Source organism: Camelus bactrianus, chromosome 22 (genome assembly GCF_048773025.1).
Source record: "Camelus bactrianus isolate YW-2024 breed Bactrian camel chromosome 22, ASM4877302v1, whole genome shotgun sequence".
In the NCBI taxonomy this organism is placed as follows: domain Eukaryota; kingdom Metazoa; phylum Chordata; class Mammalia; order Artiodactyla; family Camelidae; genus Camelus; species Camelus bactrianus.
In genome coordinates, this window is record NC_133560.1 from 13,540,850 (window position 1) to 13,564,061 (window position 23,212).

Here is a 23,212-nt window from a genome sequence, read left to right on the forward strand (position 1 = left end):
CCGGACAAGAGGAAACTCACACTTGCATTCTCAACATACTGCGTTAAAATAAAATCTGACTCCTTGGCTAGTACCTGTAATAACACAATGCGGAAATCCTCATGTGAGGATTCAGGGGCTGGATTAAGATCCTGCAGCCCTGAATGTCTTCTCAGGAGGGACGTGTAGAAATCATCTTATTTCACACTTATGTTTTACTGGTAGGGAAATTTTAGCCCAGAGAAGTTAGGCCACCACCCAGCAAGGTCAGAGATCCTTGTCACCTGATTCCTGAGCAAACTGTTTTTATCTTCCCCACCGAACCACAGCGTCTTAAGAAAAACTCTGCTGCTGGCACATGGGAAAAAGAGAATCTTTGTTTTTCTTTTTTCCCCCCGAGTGAAGGGCTTCTTACCCTCTGTTCTCAAGTGGGAGCCATATCCTTATTTCCCTTTTCTGGAATCAGGGGAGGAATTAGAAGCCTCCTTCAGGCTTGACATGACCAGCTAATAGCAGCAAGAGAGACGCAAAAACGGTCCTTCCAGACTGTCGGTTACACTGACTCTCACCTTAGCACCCGGGTGGGAAACCGTCTCAGTTCCCTTCAACTCCTAGGCCTTTCTCTCCTTTGTTTTTCTGGCTTCTTCCTTCTTATCCAACTTTTTGGAATTTATTCAGCTCAGTGAGACCAGTGCGGCTGCTCCAGAGTCCTGTGGGCGTTTGGAGCCAAACGGTCGGGGAAGTGACTCACTGTTTTTACCTGGCCTCCCTCCTCATTGCTTCCCCAGCCCACTCCGACCTCTGGTGGGAGACCTTCTCTTGCTGCCCCGAGGGTATCAGCTGAGGTCTCCTTTCCAGCCTTCCCAGAGAAGGAAGCCAGAGAACCAATCTGAGAAAAGAAATGAGGAACTCAGCTTCTGAAATGCAAACACAATCCTCCGAGTTATCTGTGCTGGTAGCAGTGGAGAGGAGGCAGCAGTGGTGTGGAAAACACAAAATAGTGGCTAATCCCCCGACATTTTTATAAACTTGACTTGGGAATCAAGCCAGTGACTTTTACCCCTTTCCATCAAGTTTACCATCCTCGTTCCCTTGCTTAAACCGACTTTATTTTCCCCTGAGTGTAGAGTGACTGGTAGTGTCCCCAGAGTTTTACAGTTTGCTACCAATAATCCCCCCTACCATGTTTCTCTCCATCATTCTCATTGCTCTTCAAATGCTGAGATGTTCTTTTCCACGTAAGATAGAATTGGGTTTGCAGCCTGATTGTGCCTAGTATAAGATCTGCGCCTGGGTTTCCCTGCCTTTCTCTGTGACATTGTCACAGGAAAATTACCCTCAGTGTGATGCTCTCATAAAGCTCCTCCTTTTTAAATCTTTTTAAGGTAAAATTCACATAACATCGAGTTCACCGTTTTAAAGTATGCAGTTCAGTGGCGTTTATTACATTCGCAGTGTTGTAACTTCCATTTATATTTGAAACATTTTCATCCCCCCCCCAGAAGGAAACCGCATACCCAGTAAGCACTCACTCCCCATTCCCCGCTCACCCCCAGTCCATAGCAACGGGTTAATCTATTTTCTGTTTCTATAGACTATCTGTGCTGAATATTTCACATAAATGGAATCCTACAATATGTGTCCTTTTTTGTTTGGCCCTTTCACTTGGCATCATGTTTTCAGGGTTCATCCATGTTGGAGTATGTAGCAGTATTCCGTTCCTTTTTATGACTGAATAATATTCCATTGTGTGGCCGGCTCGCAGTGTGTTTATCCATTCACCCACTGGCTGACATGTGGATCGTTTCTGCCTTTTGGCTGTTGTGAATAGCGCTGCGAACGTTTGTGTACAGGTTTTTGTTTGAACACCTGTTTTCCGTTCTTTGAAGTATAGCCCTAGGAGTGGAATTGTGAGTCGTCAGGTCATCCTGTTTCACTTTTTGAGAAACCATTAAAATGTTTTCCAGAGTATCTGCTGCTGCACCATTTAACGTTCCCTCCAGCCAGGTGGGAGGGTCCCGATTATTTGACATCTTTGCCAGCACTTGCCTTTCCACCCGCATGGGGATGAAGTGGTATCTCCTCGGGACCCCCTCGGGTTTTGTAGCAAGCCCTTCCTGTGCACCAGGTGCTGTGAGGCAGGTGCAGTCGGGAGCAAGGCAGCTCCTGCCCCTGCTCTCCTGCTGCGATGAGTCCAGGCATCCATTATTCATTAGGAGTCACCGTGAAGGAAGAGCAGCCGGCCTCCTCCCCGAGTCTTTCAGTTCTGCGCGTTAGCTGGATTGGATGTAGTTATCAGCACTGCCCATGTTGCTGAGTTCTGATGCCCCTTTTTTCGGCAGTTAATTACAGGGACCTTGATATCCCCTTACACCGAGCTTACAAGACACATTTTAATTGGCTTCTGCCGCCGCAAAGATACCTTTGAGTGATGCCTGGCTAATGGCCACTGACCCCGCACATCCGAGTGCACGACCTGGCGAGTGCTGCCCCGTTGTTTCAGGACCTGGGGCTTGTACACCTTTGGAAGACAAGTCTGTGTCACCACTGGGGAAGGCCAGGCCCAGGAAAGACTGATTAAAATCTGTGCAGTTTGCCAGTTGCCTGGAGCAGAGTCATTTCCCTGGATGTGCCTCACCTCCCAGCTCAAGAAAGCAGTAAGCTGTTGCAGCCGGGTTGGGAGTCCACCCATCGGGCCCCAATAAGCGATCTGGGATTGTAGCATCTCCGGAGGGATGTAGGCACTTTCCCATTATCCTCAGTGACTGGAGCTAAAATCAGTCTGCTTTCCCCAAGGATTCTAAAAGTCCCGTGGCGTGGGACTCCCAGGAAATCTAATTCAGAGACACCCAGGGGACAGCGAGGGGACACTATGAAGTGTACTGCCCTCATCTACTGTCTTCTGGGTCAGAATGCTTGCAGGCCAGTGAAAGCTACTGGGTCCCAGTGACATGTGCCAAGACCAAACTGTGACTTTTCTGGCCAGCGTCTTTCCAACCGAAGTGAGTTAAGTCTGCACAGTCTTATTACAGGTTTCCCATCCTTGCACTATGAACGTCAGAGAGCAGTGGGATAGCGTGGAGGGTAAGCCCTGAGGCTCCTGGATCAGGAAGACAGGTCTGAACCTGACCCTCCGATGTATATTAGCTGAGTTGCCTTGAAGATGCTACGTAACCTCTCTCTGAACCTTGGTTTCCCTCTTGTGTTTGCAACTAGTCCTCCTGCTGAAAAATACATGCTCTCGTGGAGGGAGGCCCGAAGGGTCAGGAGGATTTGGAAAGAGCGGTTCATTTTGCCCGAGTTTTCACAGGCAGGTTTCAGAGAGGATGTGGCCTCTGAGGAAGGTCTTGAGGGAAGGGAAGGGATTCCCCGAACGGAGGAAGCGGGGTAAAGACCAGCGTGAGTGGGGCACAGAAACGTGCGAGAGGTGTGGTACTTCCCCACGGTGCGTGGGGGGGTGGGGCAGCGCCTCGCTAGGGAGTCTGGGCTGTTTACAAAGAAGCAGCATCACCAGCGGTCACTACGGGCATGGACAGACCTGCCTGGGTTCAGAGCCGAGCCTAGAGATGGGATGCTGGACACCTCACTTGCCTTTTCTGCAAAACAGGGCGTTGTGAGACCCAACCGGGAGGAGGTAACCGAAGATGCTCCGCTCAATTCCTGATGCCCAATTAATGGGAATGGGTGCTGCCGCATGAGGCGATGATTGTGGTTGTGTTGCTGCTGTTACAGTTTACAGTGTAGCCACAGGGAGTCGTCAAAGGCTTGTGCGCAGATTAAGGACTGAAGATGAAGAAACCCCATGCCACAGGTGACGGTGTGCCATTGGACTATTTTAGGTGCTCAACACATGTACTTGATTGGTTATTCATTGCAAGCGTTCTCCCAGAAATGGGGTTGAATTTTGCAATTACCCTCCTTAGCGGTTCTTGCCTGTGGGAATTGTAAGTATGGGCCCATACTGACATCGTCGCCCATGGTTAGAGAAGAATTTGTATTTCCTTTCGTGTAGGGTTTTGATGGCTCCTTGTATTTCAGTCTCCCATCCGCTGGAGATGTACAAAAGGCATATGAGTCTGAACTGCCACCCTCAGTCCAGAAATAATATATCGAGTATCTCAATTATAGATGCTTTGGTCTGGGGCAGAGGAAGAAGGGATAGACGGCTAGGCTCAAATCACAGCAGGATCTGCGTAAGATGAGCAGGAACTTTTTCTTAAAGACCTCATAAGAAATCGGCCTCAGGGCACATAACTTCAGAGCTGAAAGAGACTTTTAGAGATTACGTGGACATGTTCTTAGATTTAACATTATTTGTTTTAAAGCAAAGAAAACTAAGCAATGCCACAAGTGCAATTTCAGAGTGCATACATGTCATAACTTCCATACTCAGAACTTCCTTTCAGGCTAAACGCTATTGTCTCCATTTTACAGATGGAGAAACTGAGTCTTGGGGGCATGGATGGCATCACAGTCCATTCAAGCTGGAATAACAAAATACCCTAAACTGGGTAGTTTAGGAACAGCAGACGTTTGTTTCTCCCAGTTCTGGAGGCTGGGAAGTCCAAGATCAAGGCGCAGGCAGATTCTGTGTGTGCTGAGGGTTTGCGTCCTAAACAACTATCTTTTTGCTATAGGGTCATGTGACAGAAGGAGCGCGGGAGCTTTTTAAGGGCCTCATTTGTAAGGTCATTAATCCCATTCATGAGGCTCTGCTTTCATGACCGCGTCACCTCCCAGAGACCCCACCTACCTCTTAATCACCTTGAGGGGTAGATTTCAACATAAGAATTTTGGGTGGACACAAACATTTGGTCTATAGCATTCTGCCCCTGGTCTCCCAAATTTCATGTCCTTCTCACATGCAGAATAACGTTCATTCCATCCCAGCAGACCCGCACTCATTCCAGCATCAACTTCAAAGTCTAAAGTCCAAAGTCCCAGGAATATCATCTGGATCACATATGGGTGGGACTCAAGGTACGATTCATTCTGGGGCAAATGCTCTCCAGCTGTGAACCTGCAAAACCAAACATGTATGTGCTTCCAAAACACAAAGATCTTTCGAGGTCTTAGGAGGCCATTCTTGCCCTCCCTGTGATGCAGCCTTGAGGCACCGGCTGGGGGAGGTCGGAGACTTCAGCCTTGAGTGGTGCTGAATGCATTTGAATGAAAACCAGCATCCTGCCTGCCCTCCTAGACGCCTGTAGCTACTTTGGTCTGGGAAGAGTTGCTCTGCTATGGCTGTGCTTGTGGGTCAGGTTCTCATGCTGAAATAGTTTATCTCTAGAGTCCAAAGGGAAATTTTCCAAAACCTCCTTGGGGGTGAAAAAAAAATTTAAAAACTCACTACAGTTTGTGCTGGTTGATTTTAAAAAAAGAGGTAAAACACAGAGGTGTGGGAGATAACTTTCAGGCCTGTTACCCAAAGCACATTTCATCTTTCCAATTTCTCACCCCTGCCCTCCTCTGCCAGAGAGGAACCTCAGATGGTTATCGCTCAAGAGTGTAACTAGGGAAACCACAAACCTGCCCCAATCACTATGGAGACAACCTTTTATTTGTTTGGCCTCTGAGTATTCATGACATCAGCAAGGATGCTCCTCACAAAGGAATTTTAATTCCCAATGAGGAAGGTTAAGAACCGCATTATAATACTTCAGCAGCTTGGAGAACTCCCACCGGCTTAGTTGTCGCTGTGTTTGTGAAGGGACAGCCCGTGTTACAGTAGCTGCAGTGAGGAGCCTTTTCCAGCTGATGTAACTGAAATCAGAGTTTGTGAATCAACAAGACATGTTAAGGTTTAGGGATACTGGTAAAGGAAGGACGTGCTGAGAATAAATCTGTTTCCAGCAGTCAGCCCCAGGGCTGTAATAAGGTGCACAACCATCAGGTTTGCCTGGCATGGAAGCCCTCCCAGGACGGGTCTCAGAAGTTTCAGTGCTAAACAGGGGATGTTCCAGGCACACCTTGGCGAGCTGGACATCCTAGATACGAAGCCCTTTGGTCCTCACATCAGGCTGACACAAGAAAGGCTGGGTTTGAGGTGCGACTCAAAACATGAGAGCTCATTTTGCAAACAGTAACCAACCTCCCTCAGTCCCTTGGTCTCAAAGCTGCTAGGAAACAAAAGAAACTCTCTCGTTGTGAATGTGGGGTATCTTTGTTTGATTTGCTTTTTGTTTGTTTGTTGTTCTTTTATTTATCCAGAAATGCCAGAAGTTTGCTTCAAATCGAAACTTGTCCAAAAGAAACGAGAGCTCAGCTTCTTCCCAACCACTATCCTTCCTGCTAAATTGGTTTGCAGGGATTTCCACCCCCTACCCCCTACCCTCCACCCCCCGCATTTTTCTGCATAAATGCATTTGCCAAATCCCCAACAAACCGGAAACTATGTAAACACAGAAGCGGAGTTATTGATATTTCCCAGTGATGTGTAAAACACGCCTTTATTCTCCAAGGTCTGGTGTGCCTCTTTGGTGCTAATCCATCATCTGTGTTTGCATTAACGCACAGCCTGTTTTCAGGAGCATCTACTAGAGTGGACGCAGTTACTCCCCCGCTGAGAAGTTGCATACGTCAAGCAACAATATGATATATACCAAATAAAAGGTATTAACGCTAGCCGTGTGTGTGTGTGTGTGTGTGTGTGTGTGTGTGTGTGTGTGTGTGTGTGTGTGTGTGTGTGTGTGTGTGTGTGTGTGTGTGTGTGTGTGTGTAGCAATGCTTGCTGGAACAGATTCATGCTTCAATTTGTAACTAAGTTCTAGGCAAGATGTTCCGATCAGAGAGCTTAATTAACCGGGACTCTGTCCCCTTGCAAAGTGGGATGGGTTGGCTGAAGTTTTGGAATGCTAACCATCATTTAATTATCTAAATATCTCCGTAAACAGGACTGTTCTAAGGCACGTTAAACTTTTAGAGGTCAATTATTGCTTACTTTGCCTATTTTTTAATATACATTTGCATTTACATGCATACAGTAGGGAAACAGTACATGTAATTATTATGTAGGAAAAGTAGGCATAAACTTGTCAGTGCTATACACCGGGATCTTTGCGGATACATAAATAATTCATGGATCAGCAAACATATCTATATGCGTGTATTCTTGGGGCTGGTGGACAAGTGTACCAGACGTGCAAAATAATAGATCCACCTCTTCTTGCTCATTTGAGATGTTGTTTTAATGTGGAATTACAGTAGCTCCTTAATGATGAGAGGCAGTGACAATTCATTAGCAGACCGTGGCTTGGATCAAGTGTTTGATTTGCCTACAAAGTGTGACCAGTACTCAATTACATGAAGTGTATGCATTTCTTTTGAACACTTTTTTTTTTCCTTTTGACGGTTAAAATAACCTTGAGCTTTATTTTTTTTTTCTTTTGAAGACCCCAGCCAGCAGAAGACAAAAGCTTTTATAATTTGTTTTTCAATAATGATTTTTTAGAATGTTAAACTGTTGTATAAGACAACCTTCAGCAGCACTGCTAGATTTCTTGTTTTCTGCTAAAAGTACAGTTGGTTAACAGGGAGAAAGGAAAAGCAGGTGAAGGCTACTCCATGCTTTGTCTTATGGCTTGTTTTACGTAAGCTGGGATTTCCCAGGTTTTTTGTTCATAGTGGCAACATTCTATCTATCCTCAGGGTTAGAAAAAGAAATACACTTTGAATATGCATATGTAGGAACATATATATTTCATCAAAAACAAATTCAAATTAGCTCAGTTTTTAGAATTCTCTTATACCTTTTAAGGTAATTGAGATGTAAAGACCACAGGTGGTAACTTTTCAAATATTTTCAAAGGACATCTCACATGTCATTCTGTATCCCGGGTACCTAATACAGTGTGAACATCTGATAATACTCATTTGCTCTTACGGGTTCGTTAATTGTTGGATTCCGAGACCACAGACTTGCTTTGAATGTCTAAGTAAGACTTCCCTCTTGCATTTCATGGAGAAGTCCTTCCACTGATCTTGTGCATTTCGTATAGGTAGTTTTGCTCAGAAATCGGCAAACTGTTTAACTAACTCCAAAAGGTGCCGAACCTTAGCTCCCTTCCCCACTTAGCATGAGGAGGACCCCAGTCCTGGAGCGAAACACTGCAGCTGGATTTGGGGCCCCCGGAGTGACAGTGCCCCGAGGCTAGGTTTAACCATCCATGGGCCGAGGCACTGGGGCTCCCAGAACATCTGGATGAGAAGTGAACATCTGGGCAGACGTACCCTGGTATGTCAACCTTGCATCTGGATAACTAGTTAGGAATTGTTCACTTCTCCCAGCTATCCAAAGCCTGTTTCTGGAGATTTCTCCTTTCAAGGTGTTCCTTCTGCAGCCTCATATGCATCCTTGAAATCATAAAACCATCTTTCTTCTTTTGTTCTTGTGTGCTGGTGGTGCTGGTGGTGCTGGTGTTGGGGAGATAGGTACATCTGCTCTTAAAATTGTAACCAGTTTTTTTTTTTGAAGCTCCTTTTTTGAGGATTTAGATAGGCTTCTTTCCATGTTTGAACCGCCAAAAAATATTTCTATCCCGCTTCAGTGATGAAATTTGAAATTGTGATCGAAAGAGATGAATTGTGATAGCACTACGCTTACAGAGGGGAATTCTTACAAAAGCGCAGTCTCCCTGTCTGCTGTTTGTGGAGATTATTTTAAGCCCTCACTCCCGCTGGCTTTCCTTTCTGACTTGTTTATAGTCTCAGAGTATAAAAATACAGTAGTCAGAAACCTCCTCTCGGGGAGTCTACATTTAGTTCTTGTCTGAGGATCCCTTTCTGAATGGACTCCGGTATCGTTTTAGCTCTCAGCGTTGTTTGCCGAAACCTGAGCTGCCCAGGGAAATTAGAGCAGTTAATTTAATACCATGAAGCTGCGGGGGCTTCTCGCCTTATTCACAGGCAAGAGAGTGTAAATCACACGGAGTATTCTGTATGAAGGAGAGGATCATAAAAGTCGCCTCAAAAAAAAAAAAAATACAGCCAACCTTCGCCGTCCCTCTATCCACTGCCTTCCTGCTCCTCATCTTCACTCTGTGCACATGGAAATCTCCCTTTCTTCCAAACGGCCTCCCCCAAATGCTCGCTAGCAGAGATCTGTGGGGCAGAAAGGCAGCCCTCTTTCTCATTCCGGGAACGCTCCATCGCTCTGCACTGTTAGTGGTGGGGCCAGAGGGCCACAGCCAGGACAGCGTGGCTCGGCTTAGCGCTTTCTGCCTTATAAATTTGGGCCCAGCCCTACCACGCCTGCCCTAGGAGGACTCATTCTGCAGCTGCACATGACCAGCTGTGAAGTTCCTGGCACTATGCTAGGCACTGGGGTAGGTTATTCTGTGTGGTAGGAAGACAGGATTCAGTAGCAGTGTGGTAACCCACTTCTGGCCAAGGGACACTAGAAAGAGAGCTGCCAGGCACTCGCCGACTGCTGAGTTCTCAGCGCTCCACTTCCAAAGTTCCTTGGCCCGGGCCTCCTGAGTAATGGCGATTTGTGTGCAGTGGGCAATGGACTTTTTTTTTAATTTATTTCTGAGAGGATCGTTGAATGAGTCTTTTCAAAGGCACAGTATGGACCTTGGACCTGAGAGCTTAGAACACATGTCAGCGGCCTCCATCAACCCCCAGAAGCAAATGGCCAAGTCAGATGTTTTGGCCTTCGCTCTGGAAGGTTCTCTGTGTGCCTAACTGCACTACCCTCCCACACCCGCGAAGAAACACTTGGGTTTGCACTTATTTCCTCTCCCTCTCCTGTGCCTCAGGACTAACTTGCGTGTGTCTGAGATGTAATTTAGAAAGAAGAAACCTTGTCCGAACCAAGCGTGTATTTACTTTGTTTTAGGGACCAAGCTTATTTGCATGAAATATCAGAATTGATTGCAGACAATTAATGAGCGTTTTGCGAACACGCTGATGCTCAGTGCCATGGAGATATCATAGCTGGGAGGTGAAGCAACTCAGGTCTCCGTTTGCCTGACAGGACCCTCGCAGGCCCTCCCCCTGTGGACTTCCGTATGAACGGTGCATCTCGGGAGCGACTCTAACACCGAGGCAGGGAGACTGTTTATCTGTGACTAGAATGAAAGGAGACAATCTTGGTTATGATAAATGTCTTCCAGAAAAGCACACTTCAGCATAAATATTTTAAATTTTGACACATTTCATATGTTCCAAAATACCCTGTAAAATACACCCACAGAGATGCTTACGTTAAAGCTCGGTTTTCCCCATTACTAATGAACGGCAAGGTGCCGGCACGTGCCACCCGCTGAAACTATTTAAACATCACGTAATTGATAACGTAGCAGACATCTCCGCTTTGAGCCTTAACGTGAGCAGGGTCCTCTCAGAGACCTTCGTCCCCACCACTTCTGTCTCCTGGGTTGCAAGACGCTGGTGGAACACTGAGTAGCAGATTTTTTTTTTTTTTTTTTTTTTTATCTTTTGCTCATCTCCTTTCCCTCTACCCTTTTAAATTTTTTCTATTATCTTTTCTTTTTAAGTTGAACTAGTTGATTCACAAAGTTGGGTTAGTTTCTGGTGTACAGCACAGTGATACAGTTATACATACATATATATATATTCCTTTTCACGTTCTTTTTCATTATAGCCTATTACAAGGAATCGAATGTAGTTCCCTGTGCTATGCAGTAAGACCTTGTTGTTTGTTTATGTTTTATCTATAGTAGTTAGTAAGCTTCTTTCTACGACTTCATTTTTTCTCTTCTATGAGTTTCTTCTCCCCTGCAAATTGCATTCTTTCCACATAAACTTCTGTGTATTTAGAGCATCCTGTTTGGTTCCTGGTGCTCTCCTAAAGAAGAGGAATAGAAAATGCTTCACAAATCTAGCAAATCAATAGTATTTTAATAGCCAGGACCTCTCTAAATGTCTGCACAAAAGCAGATGGGCCGCTTACTGCCGCCTCTTCTCGCTGCCCTGCGCTTCCCAATTTGATGATTTAGATACTTTTCTACTTGGGTGGATGGTGCCGTTTTTGCCGAATTCAGCACGTTCATCGAACAATTTCTTGGAGCCCAAAGCCAGCTCCACTACATTTCTGCTTGGTAAGGGTTGGTGGCCTTGACGTGGGACAGGAGCTGTTGATTCATTGGCCCTTAAACTGATGATAAATCTGGAAGTTGGGCAGTAGAACTAGACTGCCTTCATAGAGCCTTTGCGGGGCATGGGCGGCCCAACACTTACGGGAAGTCTACAAAAAGAGCGCTCCATAAACTCACGTTAGGAGAGGCTCCGGAAAAATGCGGGGTAGCAGGAACGCTGAGGTCCCATGTGAGTCGGCGTCAGCAAGACCTCTGAACACCAGACACAGAACTAGTCAACCTGCAGAGTGCTTCTGCTTCTCGAGACACCCATGTCCTGCTTGTCCTTTCATTCTAAACGTCTAGTGTGTTGCATCATGAGCGTTTTTTGAGACAAGTCAAGCCCCCATGAGACCGCGGCAAAGCCCCTCCGCGGCGATGCACTCCATCACTCTGATTGTGCGAATTTCATTCACGCACCTTTACACAATCTTACATCTATGTATTTTTTTCAATGATAATAAAGATTTTAATCATAATTCCACCTTCCTTCAGCAGGCTATAAAATGCTCCAAGAGGGCTGGCTACCAAAGGGAGCTTTGACACATCTTCTGCGGAGAGTTGTCTTAGAATAGATTAGCACAAGTTTCAAATGAAGATTCCAGTATCAGGAGAGCCTCCCACCTGAGATGGGCTGATTTTTGGCTGAGACAAAAGATAAAGGAGTCTCGGAAGGAGTACTTCTTTCGGCCAGTTCCCCCAAAGACCGTGTGGTGTGTTCTGCACAAAAAAGTATAATAGTCTAGTAATAATAACCATTTTCTGTGTAACACCTTTTTTTAAATTAAGCAAGTTATATATTTATAATAGGTGATATTTAAGTTGGAATGTGGTCACGGTAAATCTCCTGACCTGTACACATCAGGCACATTTTGATTTGAGATCATGGTGTCTATCTGTTATCCCTCAGCTGAAATAACCCAGTCCCCAGCTAGAATGTATATCAGTTAAGGCATCTTTTAAAAAAATAAAAATAAAAAACTTGATCTTCGTGCTTATAAGATGGAAAGGGAAATAAGTGGGGGGAAAAAAAGTCCCAAAAGAGGTGCATTTAATTCTCCCCAATTTAAATTTAAGTGGTACATCTTTAAGGCCATAACAATATTCCTTTTTTTTTCCCCCTCATCAGGAACACTTCCATCAATGAATTTCTTTAATGTTGATGCTGGTTGCTGCAGTTTGAGAGAATCTGTATTTAGTCAGAAAATGCTTCAGTAGAATGACCTACCAGATGGGCCCCATAACAAAGCACGGAGGCATCAAACCACCACAGACATTTGGTGCTTAGAATAATAAAAAGACTATAAAATTAGATTAGTTGAGTCTAATTTGGAATTGGTATATTCCCCATGCACCCTCACCGCTCTTGGGCAGATAAAGCCTTGAGATTTAGCACTGTGTCAGAGCAGAAGACTGCAACTTCCAGTAAAAGGGAGCCAGGGAGCGGGAGAGAGGGGGGAAGAAAGCATTCTGGGAGGTCACGGAGGGCAGAGCAGTGACCTCCAATGATTTACAGGCCTTTAGCTTAATGAAATTGTTTCAGTGACATGACGGTAAGAGCTCGTAATGGATTGGATGCCCTAATGTAATGAAATTACTCCCTTCTGCCTAAAAAAAAAAAAATGCGCAATTAATATTTACTGAGACCTGACAGCCTTAGGAGCGCTCGTCTGTGTGGTTCCCCCAGACAGTCAGAGCGGAGAGGCGAGCAGCGTGGCAGACAGGCTGGCTCTGCGCGAGCTCCTGGCGGGGACGAGCAGAGCCGGCGGCGCGGGGCGGAGGGCCCGGCGCTCGGGGGACCTCGGCCGCCCGGCCCCTCGGCGCTGCCCCGCGCAGCCTTCATGCTCTCCCCTTGCTTCCCCACAGGCAGCTGGACAACAACCGCATCGGCTGCATTGAAGATGGAGCCTTCCGAGCGCTGCGCGATCTGGAGATCCTGTGAGTGCCTTTTGCGATCGCTGCCTTGTGTGCGTCTGTGCGAGTGTGTCCGGGTGAGGTGGGGAGCGGGGGAGTGTGTGTGCCGGGGGGTCCCTGTGGATGCATTCCTGTGTCTTCTGCTGCAGTGCTATTAAAACTGGGAGCCGGGGAGATCCCTCCGGCTCACCTTGGCCAAAGTGTTTGTGGGCAGCAAAGTGTGATTTCTCACCTCCCGCAGCCTGGGGTTCCTGCTAATTAAGTCTCCATTGAGTCCTTTCTCCCCCGATGCTCCCGCGGTATTTGTTGCTGGGTGAAACAGATGGGCTGGAGTTAAGACCCCCAGCGCCTGCCAGAGCATTCAGGGGAGTCTGAATGTGAGCTTACCGAGACACAGGTTACAGGTCTGGGAGATGAGAAAGGGGCTGCACCAGGGGGTTGGCTGGAATCACCCAGAATCAGAAGGCTACTTTGGCACAGGACCAGGGGAAATGCCAAGCAGCCTGGTAAAGTCCAGTCATCGCCACTGTTCTGGGGATCTCATCTCAGGTTTAAACCCAAAGTTTAAGCAGTAACCTTAAAGTGACGGGGGTGTGGGGGAGAATGAGAGGTGAGGGCCGCCTTCCCAGAAGACCACCGTGTGTACCTTGTCTGGGGAAAAAATGTGTAGCTGCCTTTCTGTGTTCTGGATTTTCAAATGGGTCTAGCTAAGGAAACCTGATTTCCAGGGGGAAAGTCAGCTAGGAGTCATCCTGGGGTCATTCAAACTAAAATTGAATTGTGTAAGAAAACATTTTGACAGTTCTCCCCCAAAACTACCCTCCCAGCTGTCCCTGATTTGGGGAAACCTGGAGAGGAAGGCAATAAAGCCTGGCAGAACTTGCATCAGGAGATGTGAGGTCCAGTCCCTGCTCGGCCCCTGAATTAGCTGTGTGACCTTGGGTGAGTCTCTTCTATGATGGGAGCCTCAGTTTTCTCATATGAAAAACGAAAGGGGTGGCTGCTATATCTTGGGGTGACTTCCCCTTTCCAAGTTCTGTAATTCCTTGCTTCTAAAAATAATTCTGATGGTATAGTTTGAGCCAGAATGATAACAGTAGGATGTGTTGAGCATCCCCCTGAAAAATAAAAAAAATTACATAGTCACCAGGTTACATATCTCTGACTTCCAGAAGAATGAATAAATGTCAAATAAATGAATGAATGAATATATTAAAATATCCCTTTATCCATTAAAGGAAGTTCCTCCTTCCACCTTCCTTTTCACCTGGCCCCGCAGACAGTAGCAACGGGTTGGAGACATCCTCTCCACGTTGTGTGAGAGGAAGGTGATTCCAAGAGGAATCACGGGAAATCAAAGGGGATGCTGATGCTGCAGGCTGCTGGAAATCGGATGAAAGCCGAGAGTTCCCGGTACAGAAAAGGCAGGACCCACAGCCAGAGAGGTCAGGTTGTCATTCCTAAGATGGATGGTCTCACCTCACCCAAACTCTGACCCCGGAACCAGCAACAAATGCGTGTCTGCTAGGGAGAGGATGCCAGCCCCAGTTTAGTAACCCAGGACTTCTGTTATCAAGAGGCTGGAGCTGAGAAAGGGAGGCGCGATTTTTCCCTGCCTGCAAAAAAGCCTCTGTAAAAAGGGCTTGCCAGGAGCATATCACCTTCTTCTTGAGACGGATGAGAAAATTCCCTGGGAAGAGACCGGGAAATAGAAGTCACCAGCTGCCACGAAACAGCTGTGACGACCTGACAGCCCACGTGTTAGATCTGTCGACCAGGAGTGGTGTCATCTCGCCTCACCAGGAAGGCTGTCTGGGGGGAGAGGGGTGGGCGTACCGTCAGACACACCTGGGTGTGGGGTCCCAGATGTGGTGGGACATTGGCCGGGCTAGTCTGCTTCTCTGAGTCTGTTTCCTTAACTCTGATGCCTTACATACTACGTAGGTGGGGCTCTCTAAATGATGTCCCCTTCATATCCCTAACTTTCTCCCCACCATGCCCTCATCTCCATCAAACCCCTGTCCAGGACAGAATTGGACTGCCCCTTTCTGATGTGTGCTATGACAATATGAAAATATTTTTTATCCAGATACCCTAGGTCTCTCAAACTTGAAGCTTAAAAGCCTGTGATTTAAAAAAGAAAGTCTTCATTCTCAATCATTGTAAAGAGCCCACAGGATCTGATTAGTTTATCTTCTCAATTCCAAACAAAGCTAGATCAATAGCTTTGTTTTAAAGACACTCTCATTTGGCTTCACATGGCTAAGTACTTAAAATTAATCATAATCAGTTATTCCATGGGTTTTTAATTTCCAGCAGAGGCACACAGCTTTGGAACCATCCATCTTAATAGCGAGCCATCCTGAAATTGGCTGGAGCTGACATCTCCATCTAAAGAACCTCCCCGTCCCACCCCCAGACCTTCCAAATCTCATCTACACATTGACATGTTAAAAGATTTCTCTGTAATCACAACTTAGACACCATAGAGAAACTTGACAATGAAATAATAAATAGGAACTAAGTGAGGGCATCATACAGTAACTTTGTAAATTCTTCAGAGAGACAGAGGCAGACAGAGAGAGGAGTTCAAAACACTCTGTCCCCACAAAGGTCATCTTTAAGCATCTCACGCTTCTAAAGTCTGCAAAGCAAGAAGACAAAATCTAGTATTTGGAGTGTGTTTTCTCTGTGACATAAGGAAGTGTGCAGTATAAGACTCCTGATTACTTCATGAAAATTATCTCTGAAAATTAAGTGTATGGACAAAAACTGCTAGTGGAACTATTTCACATGGGATCACTCTGTTATTCCATTCTTTCTGTGGGTGGATATACCATGAACTCCTTTCCATCGGGGCTGAGGTCGGCCGCACCGGTCACATTGAATAGAACCTAGGAGGTGAGTTGGGGCGGGAAGCCCTGGCAGTGAGGCATGAGGAACCGTGCACGGTTGGGAAAGTGTGAAATGTGCCCACCGCAACCTCATTTTTAACTCAGGCCCCCTGGGGGGATGTCCAGCACAGGGTATGGTAGACAAAGGGAGAGAGCCACCACCCTCCCCTCTCCAGGCAGCCAGAAAAGGGAGGAAGGAGGAAAGCATAGTATGGGCGAAACTTGTCAAGGCTCCCGCACCACTGCGGAGGAGGAATCGTAAGGCGGGTGATGACAGCTGACCTTCACTGTGGAGGTGCTGGTACCCGACACGAAAAGCAGCGCCTTTACATCCGTTCTCTCTTTGCATCCTCACAACCCCTCCATGAAACTCTTACTGTCGCCCTCCTTTTCCAGAGGAATTCCCATTTCAGAGAAACCAAGCAACGGCTTAACTAGCAAGCAGCAGAACCCGTGCGCTTAACCCTTCTCCCAAGCTGCCTTTCTGATCTGTGTTGCTAAGGCTCTCGTGGCGTTGGCTCCCCAGAAGCATGGCCAGCGTGTGCCGCAGGGGCTTGTGAACTGGCCCTGAGGACTGGTTGAGGCCGTGCCTCGCAGTCCTGCCGAGGAGACCGCCAGAGCCTCCCACAGCTCGTGAGATTGTCATTCCCTTTACTCAGCGATGGGTCCCCACAAAGTGGAAGGTAAATGAGACTCGCCAGGGAGAGAAAAGTCATCCTGCTCTTCCGCCGACATACGTTCTAGTCCCAGAGGTGACTTACTCTCACTTCTGGATGTCGCCGATTGACTTTGGCACCCGACAGTTTGGGGGCTCCGTTCTCCAGACCTCCCTAAAATACAGCCCCAGCTTTCTGTAGGGAGCTTAGGTTTCTTAACTGAGGGACCCTAGCTTTCTGTGACTCAGCCACCCTTCTGTTGCCCAAATCATGGACCCTTCATTTCCACTCGTTCTGTATGTTTGGTGGTTCATATCTAAGGTTTTACCGGAGTAAGGCGTGTTTAAACCGCAGTCAGATATGCCGAGACTGCACTTCCCTGGCTGGTCCGGAACTGTGTGTGGAGACCCTCTAAGCCCTGGGGTTCTAGCCCCTGCCAGCTAGATTGAGGACTGCCAGGCATTGCACCAATGTTACCGGGCTCCTCCCTGCCCAACCTGCCATCCTGGGCCAGAAAAAGTAGTTAATGGGAAAAGAATTTTAAGAGTATGGACAAGTGAAACAAAAACAAGAAAACCTAGTTAGTAAAATATTTGATTTTTTTTTTCAATAGTATTGCAGGAGAAGAGAAAAGATTCTCAGACATTGTCTTCTGAGCATATCAGTTCAGTAGATACGCTGCCCAAAATGCCAAACCAAAGATGTCAGGAACACATCCTGAAAATGCTCTCAGTGCGTGGTCTGCCCTTGATAAATCACAAGTACTGGCCAGATTCCCCGTCGATCCGACAGGTCTGCAGATAACCACTGTGTGCTGTTTTGAAAGCCTCGCTCCCATTCATGTCACTTACCAATTTTGGAAGTTTCATGACATTATTATCAGCAGGCTATGGGAGGACCTTAGATGTCTCCAGGATGACCTCTTATTGTTGAGATAAGGCATGAAAAGGTTGAGAACAGGGTCAGAACTAGAGGGAGGCCCATGCTGCCTAATATTTTGTGTCCAGGGCACCCCACTTCCCTTGCTCTCATCCTGGCCCTAGCTAGGAGACTTGCCAAGGGCAACAGCACAAAGGAAGAGAACCTTGGTCTCTGGACTCCGATCCCATGTTCTTTGCCTGCAGTGGGCATCTCCGTGCAATGAGGCTGTTCAGAAGCAATCCCCTGGCAAGGCTGAGGACCCTAATCACAGTTGTCCTTTCAAAACCCCTCATTAAATGCTTTATATTATTTAGGAGATTGGGAGAGGGCAAACTGTAGTCCACGACAGAAAGAAAGCGTGATTCTGCTTTCAGCTTTTTTGAAACCAGCGGTTGCAAACTAGACTACTGACTGCAGATGAGGTGTTTTTTTTTTTTTTAATTCAGTTGAGTGTTTTTTACAATTTGAAATCAGTATTTCATATTGAAAATGTATGTTATTTTTTTTAAAAGTCCAGAATTCCAGCCTTGGACTGGGGCAAACCAGAAGCATTGGCAACCCTGGGCTGCATTTCTGCATTGCAGTGGTCATTTGTGGCTGAAAAGCACATACCCCGCCTGAGATGGGGTATGTAGACTCCACTTGCCCACCGACCTCCACCCGCTTCAGTGACCCGCCAGCCTGGGCAGCCCCTGCTTTAATCCACTTTAGAAGCAAGGGCACACTCCGCCGGGGACAGAAAAGCTTTAAATGAGCAGGTGCTCTGGCGGATCATGCGCTAAAGCCTGGCGCTTACCAGAGCTGTTGAATAGACATGCAGAGACAGAGGTAGGTGACGTGGAGTCGAAGACTCCCAGACCGAACAAGGACACCTCCGAAGCCATCAGGAACGTCGCATGCCTCATCTTCCGGGACGTTCTTCTCAAGAGTTGAACGTGCCTCCAGATTCCCTTCGATTTTAAAACAGTTGTAATTGGGTTTGTGCATACGATAAGAAATAAGAGATGAATACGCCCCCCCCCCGTTTCTTCCTCTCTAGACCCCAGCGTCGGCCTGTGTAATGAGCAACCTCTCAGTCCTCGTTTAGAGAAAAGAAAGTCAAGCGTTAAAGCAGTGGTGGGAATTAACCAAACTCTGAGCGCAGTCCTCATTCAGCCACGTTCCGTCAGGCATGACATGGCCTGACTCCGAGCCCTACTTGTAGGTACAGAAAGAGAATGTAGAAGAAAGTCCTCTTCTGGTATAACAAGAAGGCAGGGAAAAAGAAATTTGATGACCATCCTGATACCCAGATTAGGGTGGTTGTCCCAGCTGAGGGGTGCTGGGCACTGCGTGTTGGGACATTTATAGACACGGTTGGTCCAGAGCTTAATGCAAATGGTGGTGTTTTCTCCACTTCAAATGAGTGTCCTCTGGGTGTGGATCCAGATGTTCTGATTAACAAATAATGATGTATTGATATATTATATAATGTAATGATATCATACCAATTATTATCATAGTTATTATAAATATGATAATTACTCTCATAGCCTCCATGTTTTAGCATCTGCTATCTTCCAGGCACTGTGATAAAACATTAGAATGTCGCATTTTACGTAGCCGCTCTCCCCTTACAAGGTGGATCTTGGTAACCAGCTCTCACCAGTGAGGAAACTGAGGCTTTCTTAGAGAAGTTGAGCAACTTCTCCAGGGTGACACTGACAAGCAGAGGGGAATTACTCTTCCAGTATCAAATCCAGCTCCGCCTGGGGTTTGAGCCCCCGCACTTAACTGCCCTGCTACAAAAAACTGAAGTTAAAAAATACGTACCAGAGCAGACATACCAAAACACAAGACAGTTGCATGCATTGGTGAGATTAATAGCTGTGGGAAATGTCCAGAATAATTGAGGAAGCACAGGCTTTTTTGTTTGTTTGTTTGAGAAGTTGACCCCCAGGATGCTCAGATCTAAACCTGTGACGTCAGCTTAATCAGTCTCACGTCCCATTCTGTGAAACTGCCCCGGACAATGGAGGCTGAGCTGCTTGGGGTGATTACTGTCCTCCCATCAGACTGGTGGCCAAACCAGCTTCACCAAATTGGGTGGTTTGGGGTTCATTTTCTTGAAAAAGAGGAGTAATATTACCCTCTAGGCTAGTTGTATGGACTGAAGGAGATCCCTCAGGCGTGTGGCTGGCAAATAGCAGATGTCCAATCAGGATGCTTATAAACATCAAAGTTGAAAAATATTCCTGTACTGCACACTGCCTGATCTCTAGAACCTTGCACAAGTCTGGCCCATAGTAGGTGGTCAGTTAAAGTTCACACTGAGTTGAAATTTGGTTCCACCCTCTGCATCCGCGGATCCTGTATCCCACCGATCCGCCTACTGTCGGTTAGGTCTGGGATGCGGAACCAGCAGATGTGGAGAGGCAATTGTAATGAACTGAATTTGAAGTTTTCCACACCCCAGGCTCAAGGTTCTCTGTTATGTCTCAACCCTGAACAGAACCATGGTTGTGGTTGTCCTAGAATTATTTTAAATGTTGAGCAATGTAGTATTTTACTGAAACAGCACGTTTCTCACATTACCTTTGGTCTTTTATTCCTTCAGCTAAGCGGGGATTTTTTTTTCCTTTTTGCCTTTTTAATAATGAACAAAATTAGAGGCATGGTGAAAATTGGTGTTTTCTAACAGAGACAAGATTCATTTTCATTTATTTATAAAACGTCTCTCCTGGGTTTCTCTGGGAGAGGCAAACATTTTATTTGTTTCAACAGCCGTTGGAATCAGGGTGTTTAGTCATGACATAGCTTTGAATATAGAGCTGTCATTGCTTAATGTAAGTCTTAAAATATCTCCAGAGTATGATTTTTTTTTTTTTTTTTTTTTTGGTACTGTGCTGCAAATTGAGATTTGTTGAGGCGATCAGGATTAAGATTGCGCCTTGTGGAAAGCATTGGTAACTTCCATTCAGCCCCCAGCGCACTTGAAAGGGAACTGAGTTTCCCATAAACGCACACCCTTCATTCATAGTCTCCCAGCCTGGAGCCGGATCCTAGTCAAGCTCTTCAAATAACAGGCTTGGTTTTGAGAATATCAGCTTAAGGGAAAAGCGAACATTTCTTTGAAATGTCAGAGTTTTTTTTTTTTTCTATTTAAATAAGTAGCACTTTTAACAGTCCAAGTAACTAGAATCTGGAGGGGTTCTAGTGGTTTCCATGTTATTTCATTTTCCTGTTCCCGTAAAGGCTAGTTTAGTCTTCTGAACTGAGAATGTAGTGATGTACATCCCTGAGCTAAGGATATGGTGAAGATCATTGAATCGTACTTTAAGACGGTCTTGAATTAGCAAGACTCCCATGGTCAGCGTGTCCTGTGAGTGACACTTAGGTGGACTCAGGTAATGGTAGTGCTGCCTTCCTGGATAGTGCAGATTTGGAGCTGGGTGGGAGTACCGCATGTGGACAGGGCACGCCCTCTGCAGATCTCCAATAGCTCCCACCTGCTTCCCTGCCTCCCATGCTCCAAACTTCTGGAGGCTTTTCAAATCCATGAATAAGCACAGTGTTTAAACAGTGTATTTTCTGGCTCTAAATACTTTGAAATGCCTGCCACGTCCCTCACCCTCCACTCTGCTCTTTCTCTCTTTATTTCAACATCTGGATCTTATATCCCTGCAAAGACCCGTTTCCACTGAAACCCAGGAGTATGGTTATTAAAACCGTCTTCCACCAAAGTGAAGTCTTGGTGTCCCCGAGGGCTGTAGACTCCAGCCACCAGATCTCTGGCTGAGATTCAAGCCTGATAAACTAGGTTCAGGAGCAGCCTTATGGTTTGCTTTGTCCCGCCTAAAACTAAATGGAAAAATACCTTTGAAAAAAGATTTCCAGAGGGTTTTCTCTCAGGGACAAGAGGAAGGAGGCCGTGGGGGAATGCCTCACAGCTGCCGAATGCCTTGGGAGGGACGGGGGTGGGGTGTCAGATCACTCCCAAAGTGGAGCTTCAGTGCAGGCGTGAGAAGACGCTTCTGTGCCGATGGTCAGACTCTGCCCTTTCTCCACCCCCTAGCTGCCAGCGGTGGCTTTGGTGACCGCTTAGTATCCTGCCCCTTACCAGCTCTTGAATCCCCTTAGCCGAACCTGCCTATGCCTGCTGCTGCCACTTCCACTGAGTATATGGAAGATCGGATGGCTTGGGTGGCCGGTAGCTGAGAGTCCATTACTCTACCGAACTGGGTCCTGGAGGCCAAGATCCTGGGAACTCAAGCAGGAGATTGATCCCCTCTCCGTTAGTTGGCTTCATGAAGGGGAGGAAGGAATAGGGAAGACACAGAGACACAGAGCTGGGGCGAATCAGAGCATCATTGTTACCTTTCCCTGAGCTCTCATCTTCTATCTTTGAAGGCGTTCATGAGCAAGGGATGGTGAGGAGGAAGGATGAATGGTCCTGTTTCTCCAAGGCCACATTTGAACTCACCATAGAAAAGCAATATACAGCTCATTCTCTTTTGACTTACAACTAAGTCAGAGGGCCCCAACGGTTGGCCCTGTTTTAGTCATTGGTTGAATGAAACCTGCAGAGGGGAGGTTTCATTTAAAAAATGTTTTTGTCTTTCCAGTGTTTAAAAAAATTAGAATTAGTTCCCAACACTTCGATCTTGGGTAATTTTATTGAGAAGTGTATGATTTCAACTTCTCTTGAATATTTAGAAGCTGTGACCATCCTGGGTTCACACGTGGCTGTGATGGCCTGGAGCAGTGCCGTCCAACAGGACTTTCTGTGATGAAGGAAATATTTCATATGTGAGCGGTCCATTGTGATAGCCACTAGCCACGTGTGACTCCTGAGCACTTGAAATGTGCAACTGAGAAACACGATGTTTAACTTTATTTAATTTTCGTTGATTTAAATTTAAATCGCCCCTTTCAGCTCGTGGCTGCCTTACTGGGCGGTGCAGGTTTGGAGCTGAGTGGAAGTACCGCATGTGGACAGGGCGTGCCCTCTGCAGATCTCCAATAGCTCCCACCTGCCTTCCTGCCTGCCCTGCTCCAATCCCATGGAGCCTTTTCACATCCATGAAAAAGCGCAGTGTTTAAACAGTGTGTTTTCTGAAACTAAATACTTTGAAATACCTGCCACATCCCTCACCCTCCACTCTGCCCTTTCTCTCTCTTAATTACAACATCTGGATCTTATACCCTCCAAAGACCCTTTTTCACTGAAACCCAGGAGTATGAATATTAAAACCGTCTCCCACCAAAGCAGAACCCTCTGCATGCATTACTTTCTGGATCCCAATTATTCACTTCTATCAGCTCTGCAGATGACTTCCACAAAGTCAGCTGGGTAGGAAAATCGCTCCCGTGTCTGGACCCGTCCCTTCTCTATACAGAAGCTGAAGATGCAGCAGGCGGTCAGGGAAGCAAGCCTGTTAACCCCACAGAAGCTGAGCCTGGCGTCTGCATAAAGGGAAAGAAAAAGAGCTGAGCCCGCGCAACTCTTTCCGAATGCTGCACAGCGGGGGGTGGTTGCAACGTCCATCAGAGTTTGACCAGATGTCCTGTCTTTATGCGGATCTGGAGCGATCTGGGCATCCGCAACCCCTTCCATGGGCTTCTGGAAAGCTGTTCCCATTCCAGGATTGCCATTTTAGAGCCAGCACCAGTCCATTTGGAATCAGAGAGTGAAACTGTAGGCTGGAAAGACCCTGGAGGTCCCCTGGTCCCACCACTTCATTTTAAGAGAAAGAAACTCCCCTAGAAA

At 46.6% G+C, this 23,212-nt stretch overlaps 1 protein-coding gene across 1 annotated transcript in view; it reads left to right on the forward strand.

Annotated features, from left to right (window-relative positions):
• The window catches only part of SLIT3 (slit guidance ligand 3), a 583,328-nt gene that overhangs the window by 409,768 nt on the left and 150,348 nt on the right, over window positions 1-23,212 (forward strand). Inside the window, exon 6 of the mRNA XM_074350310.1 lies at window positions 12,945-13,016. Coding sequence (XP_074206411.1) covers window positions 12,945-13,016 — 72 coding nt within the window. The remainder of the gene's footprint in view (window positions 1-12,944; window positions 13,017-23,212) is intronic.